Below are 18,514 nucleotides of genomic sequence, written 5' to 3'. Positions count from 1 at the left end.
CTTCAGATACAAAGAAGAAAAAAAAATCATGTCAATAAGACTAATGTTCTCTAATCCCAGTATTTAGGAGTCAATTGTTGCTCATGTTTATTATTCTATGACCAGAAATACTTCTTGAGTCATTCAAAAATACGAAAAGCTGCTGACTTTTCTCGTCTGTGACAACAACAATAATAACAAAAATAACAATACTTACCTTGTGTGGACACAAAATCACTTCAATGCAAAACTCATGCAAGCCAACTAATGTGAACAATTCTTTTTTATTTCTCTCTTTATTCCCCTCTTTCTCTTATTTTCATTTGCTTACACACACACAGACACACATCTCATTAACTTCAATTGCAATAAAATGATCAAATCAGACACACAGTCGAAATGCAACCCATGCACTCACTTCACTGCACTGAATACCAGGCGCAATAATGTGAAACAGTGTGATGCAAACTGCACATCCAACGTATGGCATTCAAAATGTATACAAGCAGTTATGCAGACACAACCATGCACACACATACTCACACAAACAAATTCACTCTTTGTCTGAGCTGTTTGGAAAATAGCACAGAGGTGCTAAAATCAAGCTCTGTGTACATCTCACTGTTATTATAGAGAAAGATGCAACAACTATTAAAACAAAATAACAATTAAAAAAACACAACAACAACAATGTAGTAGCTAAGCTACCCAAACAACTTTCAGGCAAACAAAACATTAAATTTGAAATAATTTTCTCTTCCATGAAAAAACAGTAAATTACAGAGATCTAAAGAGGAGCTACACAAGTAAGATTTTCTTTTGGATTGATTGACACATTTTTTGCGTACATATCAAATTCCAAAGGAAACCCATCACCAACACTGTTTATGCTGAAATCTCTACATAGCACAGCTCCCAGGAGACTCATCATGCTCAACCCAACAGCTGGTAACTTATGACTGCAGCTTATGACCTGGGAAAACATGGGAATGAAAGTCTGAAAAGAAAAGCCTCCAGTAATGTTTGAATCAGCCGTGTTGATCAAGCAGGTTGGTGATGGGGTTACATGGAAAGCAGTAACCCTGATTATTTGGGGTTTAAAAGTTGATAGCACAATGGACAACTACCACTGTATATGACAGCTGCCAAGTTTTCTTCCACCATCACTCCCCTGGCCTTTGAATACCCAAGAATACATATTGCTGGCAAAACCAGGATTCCACTTTGCTTCTGTTTTCAGTCTTACACTCAAATATATAGCACAACTTTCACTATTGTAAGTGTACTTCACACTCTGGCAGACTGATAGTTTCTGACATTTGAAAACAATAAGAAAGAAAAAAAAACCGTCATGGTAGTTAACAGTCTGAAAACACCTGATGAAGGGCAAAAACATGGTAAATCCATAAAATCCATTGATTTCCTTTTTTTCTCCCTCTCTCGTTCCAGCAGAGCATTGAATGTGTAACAAACACAACAGGCAGTTCCTTAGAAATGAGCGCAGTGCAGGGAAGCAATCAGCTGAACAGTTCCTCAAAGGCCGGGTGAATGAAGGGCAGAAGGTCCGACGCCACCATGGACCGGCCATGCTGAAGGAAGGCCAGACGGCCACACTCCCGGATCAGTCGACACGCCATGTAGCCCGCCAGGACCCCAGGCCCCAGGGGAACAGTTCTGTCAGAGAAAGAAAACCACCACCGGTACAGTAACACTGTTGGTGTTCTAGGTACAGTAATGAACATCATTGCCTTCTTCTTTGTTCATGGGCTGCGTCTCCCAAGTTCACTCGGATACACGAGTAAGCTTTCATGTGTATAACCCTTTTTACCCCCACCACACAGGCAGTCATACTCCGTTTTCGTGGGGGTGGTGCATGCTCAGTATGTTCTCGTTTCCATAACCCACCAAACACTGGTGTGGATTACAGTACATTTAACTGCATATTTGATCTTCTGCATGCATATACACACACAGGGGGTTCAGGCATTAGCAGGTCTACACATTTGCTGACCTGGGTGATCGGAAAAATCTCCACCCTTTACCCACCAGACTGGGATTCGAACCTGGGACCCTAAGACTGGACCCAAAGTCCAACACTTGAACAGTTCAGCTGTTGCACCAATCTTAATGAATATTATACATCCCTATTTGGCAGAGCAGTAAGTGTCCAAGACATAGACTAGATACAGATTCCCGTCATGTTTTTTGTTTCTCTTACTGAATTAACGGCAAACACATTCTCAGCAATCACTTTTCAAATCTCTATTTCTGTTCCAGATTCTAATAAAATCTATCTTAATCTTTTTTTTAAGTAAACTTAGCAAAGTCTTTTTCATCATAACCTACACAATTATCAACATATAAAAAGTCAGTTGACAAATAACAAGAAACTTTTTCATCTGTACTACTGCCAAGTCACTGTTCATAAAATGTCCTGAAGAAAATCAATAAAAACAAAAGAGAAAGGCAAGTATTCTACAATAACAATGAAACGTAGGCAAACAGCAGCGAAACACCCTGCCACTCACTCTGTCTCTGACCGCGCCTTGTTTTTTTGAAGACTCCAGTTGTAGAATGCTGCCACAGAGCCTGCCAGCACATCCCCCTGTCCCCCACACCGCCTGGGGCTGCCATCCGTACTGCACAGGATCACTGCCACACACGTCATTACATCTTCACAATGACAGTGCTTGTGGACACGTTCTGTGTCTAAAGAACATTCAACAATGCTTAGGCTGCTTTCTGTGGAGCGGCGGCCAAGTTCTATCACATCTGCATAGGAAGTGAGAGATTCTGAACGTGTGGGACTGAATCCCACACGCGCCAGAATTTTCTCCCCCTCCACTAGAACGTGAGTGGTGGTTTGCGTGTTACTCATTTGGATGAGATTATAATGAGGTCCCGTGTGTTCCATGCACATGGAAGCCATGGCAACAAGAGAGTTGACCCCCGGCAAAACCTGACAATAAAACCAAGGTCCTGTGTGTAGCATGCATTTAGCACATGTAAAAGGAACCACAAAAACAAGAGAGCTGTCCCTGCCGAAATTCTGTAAAATAAATCCACTCTGACAGTAAGTCAACTAAGTCAAACTTGCAGACACAAAAAAGGAAAGGAAAAAAAGTGGTGCCTTACTGTGGCAATGTGCTCTTTCCAGGGAGAGCAGCCCAAATTTCACAGAGAAATCTGTACTGACAACAACAAAGAAACAATACAATAAAATACCATACAATACCATACAATATTGTGTGTCAGAAGGAGACATCCCAACCCACTAAAATCAGTGTCTGAATAACACTGCATCATCACTGCCTACCACCACCTGTCAAACCCACATATGACTGTCACTGGAGCAGAGAAACTGCCAATAGTAAATTGTGAAATCCAGAATGAAAAAACAGGAGGAAAAAAAAGGTAAAGAATGAAGAGAAAAGGTCAATGGTGTATTGATGGCAGTGGCAACTGCCATGATGATAAACCATCTTGTTGCTTTCATTCATTGTGTCTTTTAAAGTTCATAATATTCTTTGAGGTGAAAATATGTTGGTCAGAAACAAAAAACACACACACAAAAAAAAAACAACAACAACAACAAAAACAAGAAAAAAAACAACTACAGTATGAAGTCTGTGCAGTCATGTTTCTTCTCTCTCTTTTGAAATTTCTTAAAAATGTATGTTATTTGACAGATCATTCTAATATGATGTATTCTATTTGAATTGTGTATGCACTATGTTTTTATTCATTGTAAAAATAAAGAGATTTAATTTTTAAAAATATATAGATATAAAAAAGAAGGAACAAAATCATTTTTAAAAAAAATTATAAAAAAAATTCTGAGAAAAAAACAACTGCACAGTCCACACTGTTACTGCACGTGGTGCATGCATGCATATTATATAGTACCTGTAGCACCGTCAGACACAATGTCCTCCAGGCCTTTCCGCAGAATGGTCACATGTCCCAGCTTCTGAGCCAGGGTCTTGGTGCTGGCCACCAGGTCACTGCTCTGGTTCAGCCGCTCCCCGGTCTGCAGCAGTGCCAGACACATACACACACACACGCACACACACAGAGGGATCAGACACCACATACACACACACACACAAAGGGAACCACAGACATGAGACACAGAAGCATACACACACAACACAAGCACACATACAACACACACACACATACACAGAAGCACACAGACACCACACAAACAAACACACAGAGGTACACATACACCACATACACACACACACACTCACACAGAGGCAGACACCACACACACACACACAGAGACACGCACCACACACACAGATTAATCCAGCTTGCCAAAGCTCTGAGAATCACCGTTCAACTACTCCATTGTGTACATATTATGTTTTCTCACAAAATTCTTAAAATACACTCAAAAGCCACAATAATACAATCTAAAAAAAAAAAACAACAACACACCAATGGGAAAGCTTGATATATCTGCTTTAATCATGAACTGTTTAAATAAATAAAAGGCCCAACATGACCATTTGTAATTTTTACTTTTAAATGTCATTACATACTTTTGCACTTCTGTGGAAACAAATATTGTGTTACTCATTTACTGTTAGTAAAAGAATGCATAATATATAGAACAGAGTTTATCTTATTTCATGAAACATGAACAAAATCCATGATTTGGGAATTTTGCAGCATATTGCAGAAAATAAGCAAAAAAGCTGGCATCTTCAAAAGGTACTTACCACTTTCTCAAACAGTCTCTTGAACTCTATGGCATTTGGTGTCAAAATGGCAGTTTCATACTGATCAACCAGGTCTGGGAACTCCGTGATCAGAAACAACCCATCCTGATAACATACACAAAACATGGATGCAGTTGCAGCGTCTCAATGAGGTGTCACTGCATTCCGACAAATCCATACAAGTTACACCACATCTGCTCGGCAGATGCCTGACAGCACCATTACCCAATGCGCTTGTCAGGCCTTGAGTGCAGGCATATATATATGTGTGGAGGTTAGGGGGTGCATGGGAGGGGTAGTACTTCTAGAAGGGGGGCTTGTCACGCTCTTCCGGGAGTGGTTCATCCTCTATTGGTCCCCACCGGCACCCAGCTCTCACCTATGGGTCCTAGAAGCTGCTAGCATGCGACAGCGCCCAACCCCCGGGCAACGGCTTTGACAGGCTGGCTAAACTAGGTGAGGGTAGCCGACGGGTCTCAAACCCTCAGTGAGTTAGGGCTTGTCTACCCAAGCATGTGAAGACTGTATCCGGCAGACTCTGCGGAAGAAACCTTCATGGTTCAACGGAGAGGAAAGCGGTTGCAGCAGAACACTGTGGAGTGCTGAGGGCAGGATGAGGCACATAGGACATCCTGGTCATCCACTGCATCCGTTTCCATCTCCAGTCGTCTTGACCTCATCTTGCCACTGGATACAGACGGTCTCGGACAAGAGAGTGAGGTCGACAGTGCGCAACTCCTCCTCAATATAAACAAAGTCATCGCGCAAGTCATCAGTCATCCTTCATCCCATACCATCATTTTCCCCAAGCCCTGTGGCAACAGGCGAGCAACGAAGCGACAGGTGTGGGTATACTGGCAGTCGTAGCCGCGGACCTGCACACAGGCGGCTCAGGCCATAGGGTTGTTTTTCACCAAATGGAGCAGTGGTGGAGATCGGCAGCCCCCTGAGTGACTGAGCAGCCCTCTTCAGGACAGCACTGCTCACCTCCATGGCATGAGGAAGGGGTTAGAAAAGGTGCCCCTAAACATTTCCTGCTCCACACCACCCTAGTCAGCATACCGCGGCTGACAGGGACCCTACTTAAGCGGTCGACACACAAAGGAAATAAAGAAGAAAACAAGGAGCACCCCATTCACTGCTGTCTAGGCTGTAAGCAGAACCACACACTTAGCCGACAGCGAGATCCCCCTGACAGGCCTGATAGTGCCAGACACTGATAAGTAGGTCAGCTGCTGTGCCTGCTAACCCGTCAATGACCCTTCTTTGTCTTCTATTAAGGCGTGGCAATTTGCGCGCCTCTTTTGAGCGGGCTGGTGAGCATACTCCTACTTCTGTGGCATTAATGTTTGCACTGTTGGAAAGAGCGGACACTTCTCTTTTTATTGGTGGTAGTACTTTCCTTGGCTGGAAAATATTTTTTAAGATAGCAGTATTTACTTGACAGAACTGTGCTGACAATTGTGACTGGCGGTGGTGTGGGGTTTTTTTCATAGCAGAAGTACCGTGAGTTTGGTTTTCCTTCACATTCTCTCACATTTCTTTCTTCCATTCCTTTCTTTCATTCTGTTTTCTTCTCTGTCTTTCTTTCGTGCTGTTTCCTTCCCTCTCTTTCTCTCCTTCATCCCTTCCTTTCTTTCGTTCTGTTTCCTTCTCTCTCTTTTCTTCAATGTGCGTGAATGACTGAATCAGTGTGCCTGTGGAGTACTTGTACAAGCTGCAAAACAGTTGTGATCTTTAACACGCCACAGCTTCCTTCAGAATTTCCAGCTATCAACACAGGTTAGTGAGAGGCATGCTGATGTGTAATGCTGCGCATGGAATGTATTGTCTGTGTTGAGCGAATTTTGTGAGATTAGATTCAGTGTGTTAAAAATGTGTCAAAATGCAAGTTAACAAACTGGTTGTAAGCATACCTGCTTTTTTCAAACAGTTATCCTGAGAAAAATAATCAGATGTTCACATTTGAGTTTCCTATTGTTTTAAAGCTAAGACTGTGCTCTTTCAAACCATACTATTCATTAAGCGATTGCGATGACAAGCAATGTGTTATCAAAAGTTAACGAAGAGGTGTTGTTTTCTCCCTGTGGCCGCTGCCATCGTGCGGAACAGCACACTGGTCTTTCTCCCTCCCAACAGCTGATAACGGCTGGAGGTGCAGCGTGAAAGAGAACTCATAGCGTTTTGTGCTCTCAGTTCTTCCAAGTTAAAGTTCTAACCCTTCCGGCGGTAGCGTGTTATTTTTAGGTGGCGCCTTTCCCTCCTGAGTTGAATGCAGGGTCAAGTTCTCTCCTCGGATGAACTAAACGTCAAGCGCTGAACACGTGTGCATTGACCACTGCCACATGGAACGTGCGTACACTTCTGGACAGAGGCAACTCAGACAGACCACAGAGACGCACAGCACTCACTGCGAGTGAACTAGCCAGGTACAACATCAACATCGCTGCCTCAAGTGAGACCAGACTTGCAGAAGAAGGCGAACTCTGTGAACGAGGCACAGGCTACACCTTTTGGAGTGGTCACGGACCTGAAGAGAGACGTGAGGCTGGAGTTGGCTTTGCAGTGAAGACAACCCTCGTTGGCAAGCTGGCTGGCCCCCTGAAAGGTGTGAACGATCCGCAACGGGAAGAAGTTTACCACCATTGTCAGCGCCTATGCACCCACCATGACCAACCCGGATGAGATCAAGGACAAGTTCTACGAGGACCTGAACGCTGTCATCACCGCTGTTCCCAACGCAGACAAGCTCATCATTCTTGGTGACTTTAACGCGAGAGTTGGCTGTGACAGCACCTCCTGTCAAGGCGTGATTGGGAAGCACGGGGTTGGCAACTGTAACAGCAATGGTCAACTACTTCTCCAGACAAGTGCCGAGCATGACCTTCTTATCACAAACACCGTCTTCTGCCTCCCAACCCGTAACAGGACGTTATGGATGCATCCTCGCTCTAGGCATTGGCATCTCATTGACTTTGTCACCGTCAAGAAGAGGGACAGGCAGGAAGTACGAGTCATGAGGGCCATGTGCGGTGCCGAGTGCTGGACAGACCACCGCCTTATCGTCTCCAAACTCAACCTCTGCATCCAGCCCAAGAGACGGCCTCAGGGCATGAAAGCACCCAAACGCCTGAACGTCAGCAAGCTGGAGCTAGGCAACATCAAACAGACCTTTGCTGAAACCCTGGAGGAACATCTTGAGTCCACCGTGCTGGACAACCAGAATGTGGAGGCAGCATGGGGCGCACTGCATGAGACGGTGTACAACACTGCCATGGAGTGCCTGGGGCCTTCTGCTAGGAAGCACAAAGACTGGTTTGATGAGAACTGCACTGAGATCAAGCAGCTGCTGGAAGACAAACGCCAAGCCTACAGAGCCCACATTGAAGATCCCAAGTCACAGTCAAAGAAAGACATACTGAAGAGCGCACGCAGCACCATCCAGCTGAAGCTGCAGCAGATGCAGGATTCCTGGTTGAGCAACAAAGCTGATGAGATCCAGGACTTTGCAGATAGGAACGACATGAAGAACTTCTATAACGGCCTGAAAGAAGTCTACGGTCCCACCACCTCCGGATCTGCTCCACTCCTCAATGCTGATGGTTCTGCCCTAATCACTGACAAGGACGGGATCCTTGAGAGATGGGCTGAACACTTTGACAGCGTACTGAACCGCCCTTCCACCATCAATGATGAAGCCATCAACCGACTCCCCCAGGTGCCAGTCAGTGAGTCGTTGGATGCCATTCCAACTTTGGAAGAGACCCAGAAAGCTATCCGTCTGCTATCCAATGGCAAAGCCCCTGGCTCAGACTCCATTCCAGCTGAGGTCTACAAAGAAGGTGGTATGGCGCTGACTGAGAAGCTTCATTAGCTGTTCCAGCTCATCTGGCAGCATGAGGCAGTTCCATAGAACTTCAAAGACGCTTCCATCATACACCTGTACAAGCGCAAAGGAAATCGTCAGGCCTGTGACAACCATTGTGGAATATCCCTGCTGTCCGTTGCAGGCAAGACTCTGGCCAGAGTGCTACTCAACCGTCTCATAGTGCACCTTGAGCAAGCTCTCCTACCAGAGAGCCAGTGTGGCTTCCGGAAAGAACGTGGGACTATCGACATGGTGTTTGCTGCCAGGCAGCTCCAGAAGAAGTGTCAGGAACAGAACACCAACCTTTACTCCACCTATGTCGATCTGACCAAGGCCTTCGATACTGTTAACAGAGATGGCCTTTGGAGAATCATGGCGAAGTACGGATGTCCCAGAAAGTTCATCACCATCATACGGCAACTAAACGATGGGATGCTGGCCCGAGTCCAAGACAACGGAGAGACTTCAGAACCATTCCCTGTCTCCAACGGAGTCAAGCAAGGGTGTGTCCCTGCCCCCACCTTGTTCAGTCTCATGTTTTCAGCCATGCTGACAGATGCCTTCAGAGACGCTGACGTAGGCACTGGCATCAGGTACCACACAGATGGCTCACTCTTCAACCTCAGGAGGCTTCAAGCAAAAACCAAGGTGAGGACAGACACCATCAACGACTTCCTGTTTGCTGATGACTGCACTCTCAACGCAGCCTCTGAAGCTGACATGCAACACAGCGTCGACAAGTTCTCTGCTGCCTGTGACAACTTTGGCCTCACAATCAGCACAAAACTGAGGTGATGCACCAGCCAGCTCCAGGAAAGCCTTACGTTGAACCAAAACATCTTCATCAACGGGCAACGACTGAATGCGGTGGACAAGTTCACATACCTGGGCAGTACACTCTCTCGCACAGTTGTCATCGACGACGAGGTGAATGCCAGACTCACCAAAGCCAGCGCTGCCTTCGGCAGACTCCATAAGAACGTTTGGAACAGGAGAGGCATCACCCTGAAGACAAAGCTCAAAGTATACAAGGCCATAGTTCTCACCACACTGCTCTATGGATGTGAATCATGAACGGTCTACAAACACCACGCCAAAAAGCTGAACCACTTCCACACCACATGCCTCAGAAAACTTCTCAGCATAAAGTGGCAAATGAAGATCCCTGACACAGAGGTGCTCACTCGTGCAAACTTGCCCAGCATCTACACCATCTTGATGCAGGCCCAGCTGCGCTGAACAGGCCATGTAGCTCGCATGCCAGACCACCGGCTCCCGAAGAGACTGGTGTACTGCGAACTCCAACATGGCAAGCGCTCCCATGGAGGCCAAAAGAAGCGCTTCAAAGACACTCTGAAAGCTTCTCTGAAGGCCTTCAACATCAGCCACGACACATGGGAGCTGAATGCAATGGACAGACCAAAGTGGTGTTCAGCTGTCCACAAAGACGCCAAATCCTGTGAGGCGAACAGAACTGCTGCAGCAGAGCAACGCAGACAGGCCAGGAAAAGCAGTGCCAGCAAGTCCCCGACAACCGCCACCATCCCCTGTCCACACTGCGTCAGAACCTTCCGGGCGTGGACTGGCCTGACCAGTCATCTGTGCACCCACAGAGCCCAACCCACCCACCCCCAGGATGACTAGATGGTCCTCGTCGATCCCGATGGACGAACCACATATATATGTGTGCCTATCAGAGTGGATTTCATTTACAGAATTTTGCCAAAGGACAACACTTTTGTTGCTATGAGTTCTTTTTCAGTGTACCAAGTGCATACTGCACACAAAACCTCGGTTAATCGTCTCATCTGAATGAATAGGATGCTCAGACTGATTTCTGTCAAACCTGGGAGAAAACGCGAGAGCAGAATTTGAACTGAGACCCTCATGGACGCTGTATCGGCAGATGAAAGTCGTGTCCATTCTGCCACTTTCCCTTTGGTGAACATGGTCACATGGGTGGGTGCACACACACACATACCTATATCATATATGTTAACTGCTAGATACTTCAATCAGCAGAGGCTGACAAATTAACAGCAAGCAAAATTTAACACAATAGTCTCCATCTACAACAGTAACCACGCATGCGTGTGGATGACTGGTGCGAAAGCGCTTTGATCTGTCTCTTGTCTCTGCACAAGATTCAGTGCTATATAAATATCATCATTACTATTATTTATAACCTTAAGAATCAAAACCATATCATTATGGTAAGTAGAAGCATCACACCACAGCAAAGAAAAAATAATAAACAAAAAACACTAACTGAAACACCATTCCAATGACACCAAACATGACTGAATAATCTTATGAGGAAAATGGTTTTGGGAAACTCAAACACAAGCCCTCTCCTTTTCCACTATCTTGCTGACTGAGAAAGCTATCAGCTTCTTGTTAACAATGCTTCAGGCTTCAGGCCAGTCTCCAAAGATATGAGATGATGGTGTCAAACATTCCAAATTTTAAACATAATTTCAAATACAAAACTTTATCGGCATCAAACAGAATAAACACCTAATGATATAGATAAAAGAGAATCACTGGAATCATTTCTCCATCAATTTTTTTTTTTTTTTTTTTTAAGAAAGAAAAAAAAGACCTTGCAGAACACAGACCACTTTTATTTATAACATGCTGTAGACGGGTTTATTTAATCTGCCAAATATCCACTTAGCAGTATAATCTATCATACTATGAAGACAAAGTGTGACAATGAATGATAAGCTTTCTGCCCCAGGGAAAGGTCTCAAAAGGAGACTGAACCTTGTAGATCAGCAAAGGATAGCTGTATATCCTGCAGATACTTTTTCCTCATTACACACACACACATACGTACAAACATTCAAATGTGTGTGCCAATAAATACACACATACACACACACATTAACATTCAAATGTGTGTGCCAATAGTAATACAAACTTGCATTCATGGATAATGTATACATTTACACATCCATGCACAACATACACTGTAAAATGTATCCTAAAAGTTTACAGCAATAAATAAATGACAACAAAAAAATTCAATCAACTTACAGCGTCCACCACAAGTGGAATGCTTCTGCTCCTTGCACTGTTGATAACAGTCTGAAAACGTACAAGAACATTCATTTAAACAAACAATTTCTGCAGAGAAGGATTCTTCACACAACTACTCCAGTGCATAAAAGACTATTCTATTCAAATCTTTTATCCGTTTAAGCATTACAAGTAATACAGCTTAGCCTTTTCAGGGAGCAGGTTCTTGCTTTTTCTTCATTAGTTCATTAAAACTTTATCCATACTCGAAGCTGCTTTCAAAATTCCATGATGAGGATGGTAATTCAGTGTTGGCAACAAGACCTGAATGCTGTGCACTTGAAAGACACTCTGCACACTGCTTCCAAGAAAACAGACTGCAGGCAATCACATACAAGACTTTATAACATGCCCACTAGTTATGGAAGCTAAGAAGTCTGCACAATCTATCATCACTTCGTAGTTTTTGCGCACATTTCTTTCATTAATTGAGAGGCGTCTTTTCTACACAAGTGGACAACACAAGTACTTGGTGTGCCAAACTAGGAATCCATCAGTCAGGGAATGGGGCCATACACTGAGATAGGCAAATAAAGTCAATCAAATAATTTCCCCTTTGGTGTGCCAAACTAGGAATCTACCAGTAAGGGAATGGGGCCATACACTGAGATAGGCAAACAAAGTCAATCAAATAATTTCCACTTTATGAAGAAGGCACATCATATAAGTGTATATTTTACCAATCTCAAAAAGCAACCAACTCAAACACAACATGAAATTATACAATTCATTTTTTTTTTCTTTTTTTTTTCTCAAGGGTTCTGGGGGGACTTTTTTTCACAAGAAAAAAAAAGACAACATAAGAAAGAAAAAGGATATATTTTGATTGTTTTTTTCTAATATCACTTTCTTTTGACAGTACATGAACTGTATTGATTTGACACACATCAAACATTAAAATTTAATGTTTTGTTTGTGATTCTCTTCCATTACATTTCACAGTTTGTAAAATTACCTTGTTTATCAAATCAAGTTGTTGTTTTTTGTTGCTTTTTTTTTTTTTTTTTTTTTTTTATCTAATTTTTCATTTTTCTTCACCATAAGAGCTTAATGATTTTATTTTTCAAAATCTAACAGGTATGCCTACTGCCGACTTACCGAAACAGTTTTCAAAATATCTGGATCTCTTCCCAGCCCGGGACCTATAACCAGTGTGTGGAGACGTGGTAACCATTTCTCAAACTCAGAAACTGCGTTCTCCCGGTCTCTGAAAAAAATATAAAAAGAAAATAGTACACAAAATGCCCAATATTTTCTGAATATATTTAAAAGAGGAAACTAATAATTTTGTACAAAACCAGTTTCTCAGTAAAGAAGGCTACACACAGTTTTGTAAGAGTGGCTTTTTGATAACAATAATATGTACATGTGCAACAAATACAGATATACAAATTCTTTTTTGAAAAGAATACGTATGTTGTTTCAATCAAAATCAAGAAAAGAATGAATAAATACTGCCTATAAAACAGAGGAAATTTGCAACTTCAATATTCATAAGATTTTGCCACCACAGAAGAGAGGAACTGAATAATTTTGTAATTATTTTTTTATTTAAACAAACAAAACAAAATAACCCATAATGAACGTACGTCTACATCATGCTGAATTCTCAGCTACTCACAAAATAGGATGAACAATGAGCTCCGGACTGTAGCTTTTGATAACAGGGGCCGCATCCCTTGTGCAAAACACGTGAGAAAGGTCAGCTCCCTGAAAAGGGAACTAACTCACATGAATTCAACACACCACATGCCACTGGAGAGAAAACAGCAACCACACAGTAAATGTGTTGGTTCACCCAAAAAGAAATGGAGAAATGATAATATATCCATTTACATGAATTTGATGAAAATAAGAATGAGGTGACTGAAGTAGGAAAGCCCTGAGGATTCCCGGGCAACAAATTATAAAATCATTAATGAAACAACTGTGATTTCAGCTTAGCTGTTAACATTATTAATAACTGATTATCAATTTTGATGTTTAACATAAAACCTTCCCCTTTCCAAAATAGCTCCTCTATTCCCGCGCTTTTTCCGTCCATAGTTTCTCTACTCTAGCCTTCAAGATTAATACCCCGCTTTTTCCATCCATAGTTTCTCTACTCTAGCCTTCAGGATTAATACCCCGCTTTTTCCGTCCATAGTTTCTCTACTCTAGCCTTCAGGATTAATACCCCGCTTTTTCCGTCCATAGTTTCTCTACTCTAGCCTTCAGGATTAATACCCGATCACATTTTGTGATGTTTTTCTTCTGTAACAGTGTAAGCATTCAAAACCCATTCAGGGAGTTTTTGCTAATATATATATATGTAAGAACTCACCACTTTCAGAGCTGAGATAGCAGCAAAATATGGTGCACCAGTGTACCTGTCCAACCAAAACAAAACAATCCGAACATTGTAAAGGCATTTTCTGATGGCCAGAAAAAGAAATAACAAACAAAACAAAGCTCAAATCATTAAAAGCTCACTCCATGTACCAAAGTATAAGAAACTGAACAGAACATACCCATACGTAATGAACTGTACTAAAGCAAATAACTTATATATATTCACTAAAGTTCTCAGTAATGAAAAATGCAAATGGCTAAAACTTGTAAAAGTAAACAGCAAATCATAAATGAAAGTTGGATAGTAAGTACATCTACCAGTTGGACAGTAAATTACACTACTACCAGACTTTCAAAGAAATCATGCTTTCTTCTTTTGACAGTCAGTGACAAATATGGAAATAATTGCCATCTCAATTATCAATGTCTTGCTTTTGAAAACCACTTACTCTTGACAACCACCAATGATTCCAATCCGTCCTGTCTGCCCCTTGTGTAACTGGGTGGTGAGAGGAGGGATCACAGACTTCACCATGTTCTGCAGTTCTACAAGGCCAACAGCTCGACCACTACCTTCTGAAATAGAAGAAAAGTGAATGAGTTAAATTAACTCAACTAAGTCACCGACTGGCTAAGTCAAAACATGTCCACACTGTATTAAAGAAATTTGAAATCTTCCTAACAATGCACATGACTAATACTACACTACAGTTATGCAAGGTATTACTGTAAAATAAAATTAAAAAGTATAAGGAAATTTTATAGTGACAATCACTATATCATCCTACACATTCTTAAATGAATACCATACTAGTAGTATTTTGTATCTCACTAAATCAAAATTTCAATTGCTGTAAAAAGTGAAATTTTAAAGTCTTACGTTGTTCCTGTGTCGCAGATGACTCTCCATTTTCAGAATCCAACCTTTTCTCATTTTGGGAACTATCCACCACTTTCCCATCATCTTTCAACATGCTGTTCTCAGCACCAGCAGTGTCACCGCCACCCACAGACTTATTGAATATTTTGTCTTTCAGCCTACCCACTCCTTTTCGATAGGAAACATCTGGTCCAATGGGATGGTTGTGCTCTGTAATGAGTTTTTTCACTTCCAACACTCCTTTTTCACGATAACCTCGTACATACATAATAGCTGGGCAACCTGCCCTATTTGTTCTGGAAAACAAAAATGTATTATATTTTGACACTTCATTTTTTGTTCACATGCACAAATAGAAAGTGACAAATATTTTTCTTTTGACAAAGGTAATTTAACAGGGCAGATCTTAAAACATTTTATAAAAAGAATACATGATGATGCCTACTTATTCATGGACTATTGAGTATGACTATCACTGTATCAGTAATATAAGAAACAGGAAAAAGAACTGTTAATACTATCAGGCAAATAAAAAATCCCCCATTAAACTGATTAAAGTATAAAAAAAAAACAACATAAAAACCCAAAAAAAACAATAACTTAAGCTAAATCAAGTGAGAAATCAAGTATTAATAATCAGTTAATCACTATATCAGTAGTGGAAATCTTAACTTTTCAATGTTTTGTAAAAAAATTGTCATAAACCTTTGTTTATTTTTTATTAGTCTAGTAAATATTTTAATAACTGACAAAATGAAGAAAGAGGATTTACTTTAGTCAAAGTGTGTGTAACTGTTATGGGACTGGGTGTACACACAGTTAAATATTTGTAGGAAAAAGAAAAAAAAAGGAGAAAAATCAGGTTATCCCAATGGTTAATAAACATATAAATTAAATGATATCAAACTGGGGAAAATGAAGAAAGAAAACACTTTTATCCCAAACGAAATACTTATCAGTAATCTCAACCAAAAAAATTAAACTTTTAACAAGTGACAAAGAAACCATCTGTTAAGTGGTTTGCATTTTCGTTCATGAAGCTATCAGTATCTATCATTCACTGCTTTGCAAAAGCAACAGAGTACACTGTAAATATTACAAAAAGTTAGCATGATCGTTCTTCTGTCTATGTACAAAGTTAAAACAGAAACTGCTTCTTCGTGTAAATAATCATCGAGGTGTCATCGTGCAGTGAACAATGCGAGCATGCCATCTTCAGTCACGTGTGGCGTGTAATGAAATTAAACTGCCCCGAATTAACATACGATGTTCTCCTGATTCCTTTTGTAGATGTCTGATAAAATCCTTGTCGAACACAACGGTACTGTATGTAGGCATACACGATACGATCTGTTGGTAACGATGCTTTTTTGATGGAATGTTCCTGTTTCTTGTGCTTGATCGCAGTTTCTAATTTTTTGGATCCACCGATAACAAATTTTTGATGAGTGGATTCACAGTATGCTTTAAATGCCTTAAGAAAATCATCAAAAGACGTGAATGTTGCACCAATGTAAAGACTCATTGTCCCTATCATCCAATTTGCTCTGTAAATAAAGGCAGCGTGGATTTTCTCCAAATGCACATAAGCGCGAAAATCACAAGCCTTCTGCAGGGACAACCGGAACTGAAGTCATTAGGATTATACACACAGCGACGATGTAACATACGCTCTACAGGTACATGGTTGCTGTTTATATAGTCGTAATGATAGTTGTTCCAGTTGTCTTAAGGTTTTTAGACCAGCAACATATGTCTCTGTTAAGACCAACATTCACTTGGCTTTTAACATACCACCAAGTTTCTTGAGATTGTAATTAACTGACTAACAGTGTTTATTCAAAAGGTGAAAATGTTCACAAGTTGTCAAAACCATAAACACTCTGCAAATTCAGACTGCATGATTTTCCTCCCCCCAGTCCTGCTACTGGGGGTCAGCTCAATGTTCCCCCTGGTCTATATTCCCCAAAATTTTCAGCCAGGTCTAAGTCCCCCAAGCTCTATGTTCCCCTGGGTCTATGTTCCCCCAGGTCTATGTTCCCCCAAATTTTCTTTCAACCAGGTCTGTGTTCCCCAACATCTATATTCCCCCAGGTCCAAGACCACTGCTGACTATGACCCAAAAGTGCTCAGACTGCATTATTCTGTTTCATCTTTCCATTATCATGTTGTAGCAGGTGTCTGACCACTGCTTGACCACAACTGACCACTGTTATACACTATCAGAGTTCAGCTTGTATCACTTTATGATGATACGTATTATTTGGTCGTCTTGATAGGGTTTGACCATCAGCTGGCTACTATTGACTACTGTTGGCCATGACTGACCATTTCTTGCCACTACTGACCATTACTGACCTGTGACCTCTAATGCAAAAGTCTTCAGGTTGCATTGTGTTATCATGTTTGCACATTATTATGATGTCCTGACCACTACAGACTACCACTAATCACTCACCACTGCCAACCACTGACCACTTCTGACCACTGACCATCATCAACCACTGACCAACGCTATTTACCACCACTGATCACTGCTGATACTAACCACTGCTGACCACTGTCTTGTTCTGACCACTGCTGACCTGGTGTTTACGTGTGCACATACCATGCAAGCTTGCATACATGTATTCATTAATTTGTGCATGAAAAAAGAAAGGAAAAAAAAAGAAAAAAGAAAGAGAAGTGTAGCATGTGGGTATATATACTAAAAAGCTATAAATGTAATCATGAATGACTGTTGCCATGATTAATGTATGTGTAAATATTAACTCTGTTATGTTCTTATTGATAATCTTTTTTGGCACATGAGTAACATCATACACTGTGTATTTTTACTTTTCAATATTCTTCTTCTCAATGGTTTAGTGTCTATTCACCCTGGGGTAATTTAGACCAGCATACAGTTTACTTTTAATTGTCTCTAGTGGAGTAAACAAAGTTCTTTTGACTTTACTTCCACTCGCTCTTGCTTGCACACACACACACACACACATTGTGCATAAAACATGTTGGATGTACTGTTCTCCTGTTGTCACACACACACACACACACACACACACACACACACACACACACACATATATATATATATGTGTGTGTGTGTGTGTGTGTGTGTGATTTTATATTCTGACATAAGTTCGGGGTGTGGGTTTTTTGTTGTGGCAGGCGTACATTTGCAACTGACTTTTTATCATTTTGCACATTCTGTGTACTAGTTTTGCCAAACAGAGGAAGATATTGTTAAATCTACATGTATGTGTCCTATGTCTGCCCATGCATCACAAGTTGTGCACCAACTGATATGCATCCAGATCTTAGATGAACTGATGTGCATTATCTGCACACAGCAATGGAGAGACAAAAAAAAAAAGAAAAGAAAAAAGAAGTGAAGATAACATTACCTGTGATATTCACCCCTGTGGAATAAGACAGACCACCTCGAATGAATAAAGATAAACTTCTCCACACTCCTGCCATGTCATTCAAATCCCAAGTACATCAATAATAAAAATGACGTCGCCTTCGCACTGACATGGGTTGCAGACGAAAATTTTGTCATTGAACCGTTTAGGAATCGGAATCAAGGTCTGGCTTTCGACAACTTTGGTCCGTTTCGGCCACTGATCTAAAAATAGATCTGTG

At 41.5% G+C, this 18,514-nt stretch overlaps 1 protein-coding gene across 4 annotated transcripts; it reads right to left on the bottom strand.

Annotated features, from left to right (window-relative positions):
• Positions 1–265: 265 nt before the first annotated feature.
• On the bottom strand, positions 266–18,475 carry LOC143284261 (ATP-dependent (S)-NAD(P)H-hydrate dehydratase-like). Of its 4 annotated transcripts, none has more exons than XM_076590944.1 (11): positions 16,135–16,480; positions 14,870–15,165; positions 14,439–14,565; positions 13,982–14,027; positions 13,280–13,368; positions 12,757–12,865; positions 11,617–11,667; positions 4,710–4,814; positions 3,886–4,009; positions 2,508–2,631; positions 266–1,653 (listed from the first exon to the last, which is right to left on the bottom strand). In XM_076590944.1, exons 1-11 carry the CDS (start codon positions 16,404–16,406, stop codon positions 1,497–1,499), a joined length of 1,500 nt encoding a protein of 499 aa, XP_076447059.1. In that variant the 5' UTR covers positions 16,407–16,480; the 3' UTR covers positions 266–1,496. The 4 variants fall into 4 exon arrangements, with proteins under 4 accessions (XP_076447059.1, XP_076447060.1, XP_076447061.1 ...); XM_076590945.1 differs by lacking the exon at positions 16,135–16,480 and adding an exon at positions 15,969–15,985; XM_076590946.1 differs by lacking the exon at positions 16,135–16,480 and adding an exon at positions 15,875–15,895.
• Positions 18,476–18,514: the final 39 nt, after the last annotated feature.

The sequence above is a fragment of the Babylonia areolata genome, chromosome 7 (genome assembly GCF_041734735.1).
Source record: "Babylonia areolata isolate BAREFJ2019XMU chromosome 7, ASM4173473v1, whole genome shotgun sequence".
NCBI classification, from domain to species: domain Eukaryota; kingdom Metazoa; phylum Mollusca; class Gastropoda; order Neogastropoda; family Buccinidae; genus Babylonia; species Babylonia areolata.
This window is presented reverse-complemented; position numbering and strand designations above follow the sequence as displayed.

What these genes read in the sequence shown, in the direction of transcription:
- LOC143284261 (XM_076590944.1), bottom strand. Translation starts at nt 16,406, where the DNA reads ATGATAGGGACAATGAGTCTTTACATTGGTGCAACATTCACGTCTTTT. An exon ending in ATCTGCGACACAGGAACAAC is followed by an intron (nt 14,566 to 14,869) that starts GTAAGACTTTAA and finishes CTTCTATTTCAG; the next exon opens with AAGGTAGTGGTCGAGCTGTT. An exon ending in AGAGACTGTTTGAGAAAGTG is followed by an intron (nt 4,010 to 4,709) that starts GTAAGTACCTTT and finishes GCACTGCTGCAG; the next exon opens with ACCGGGGAGCGGCTGAACCA.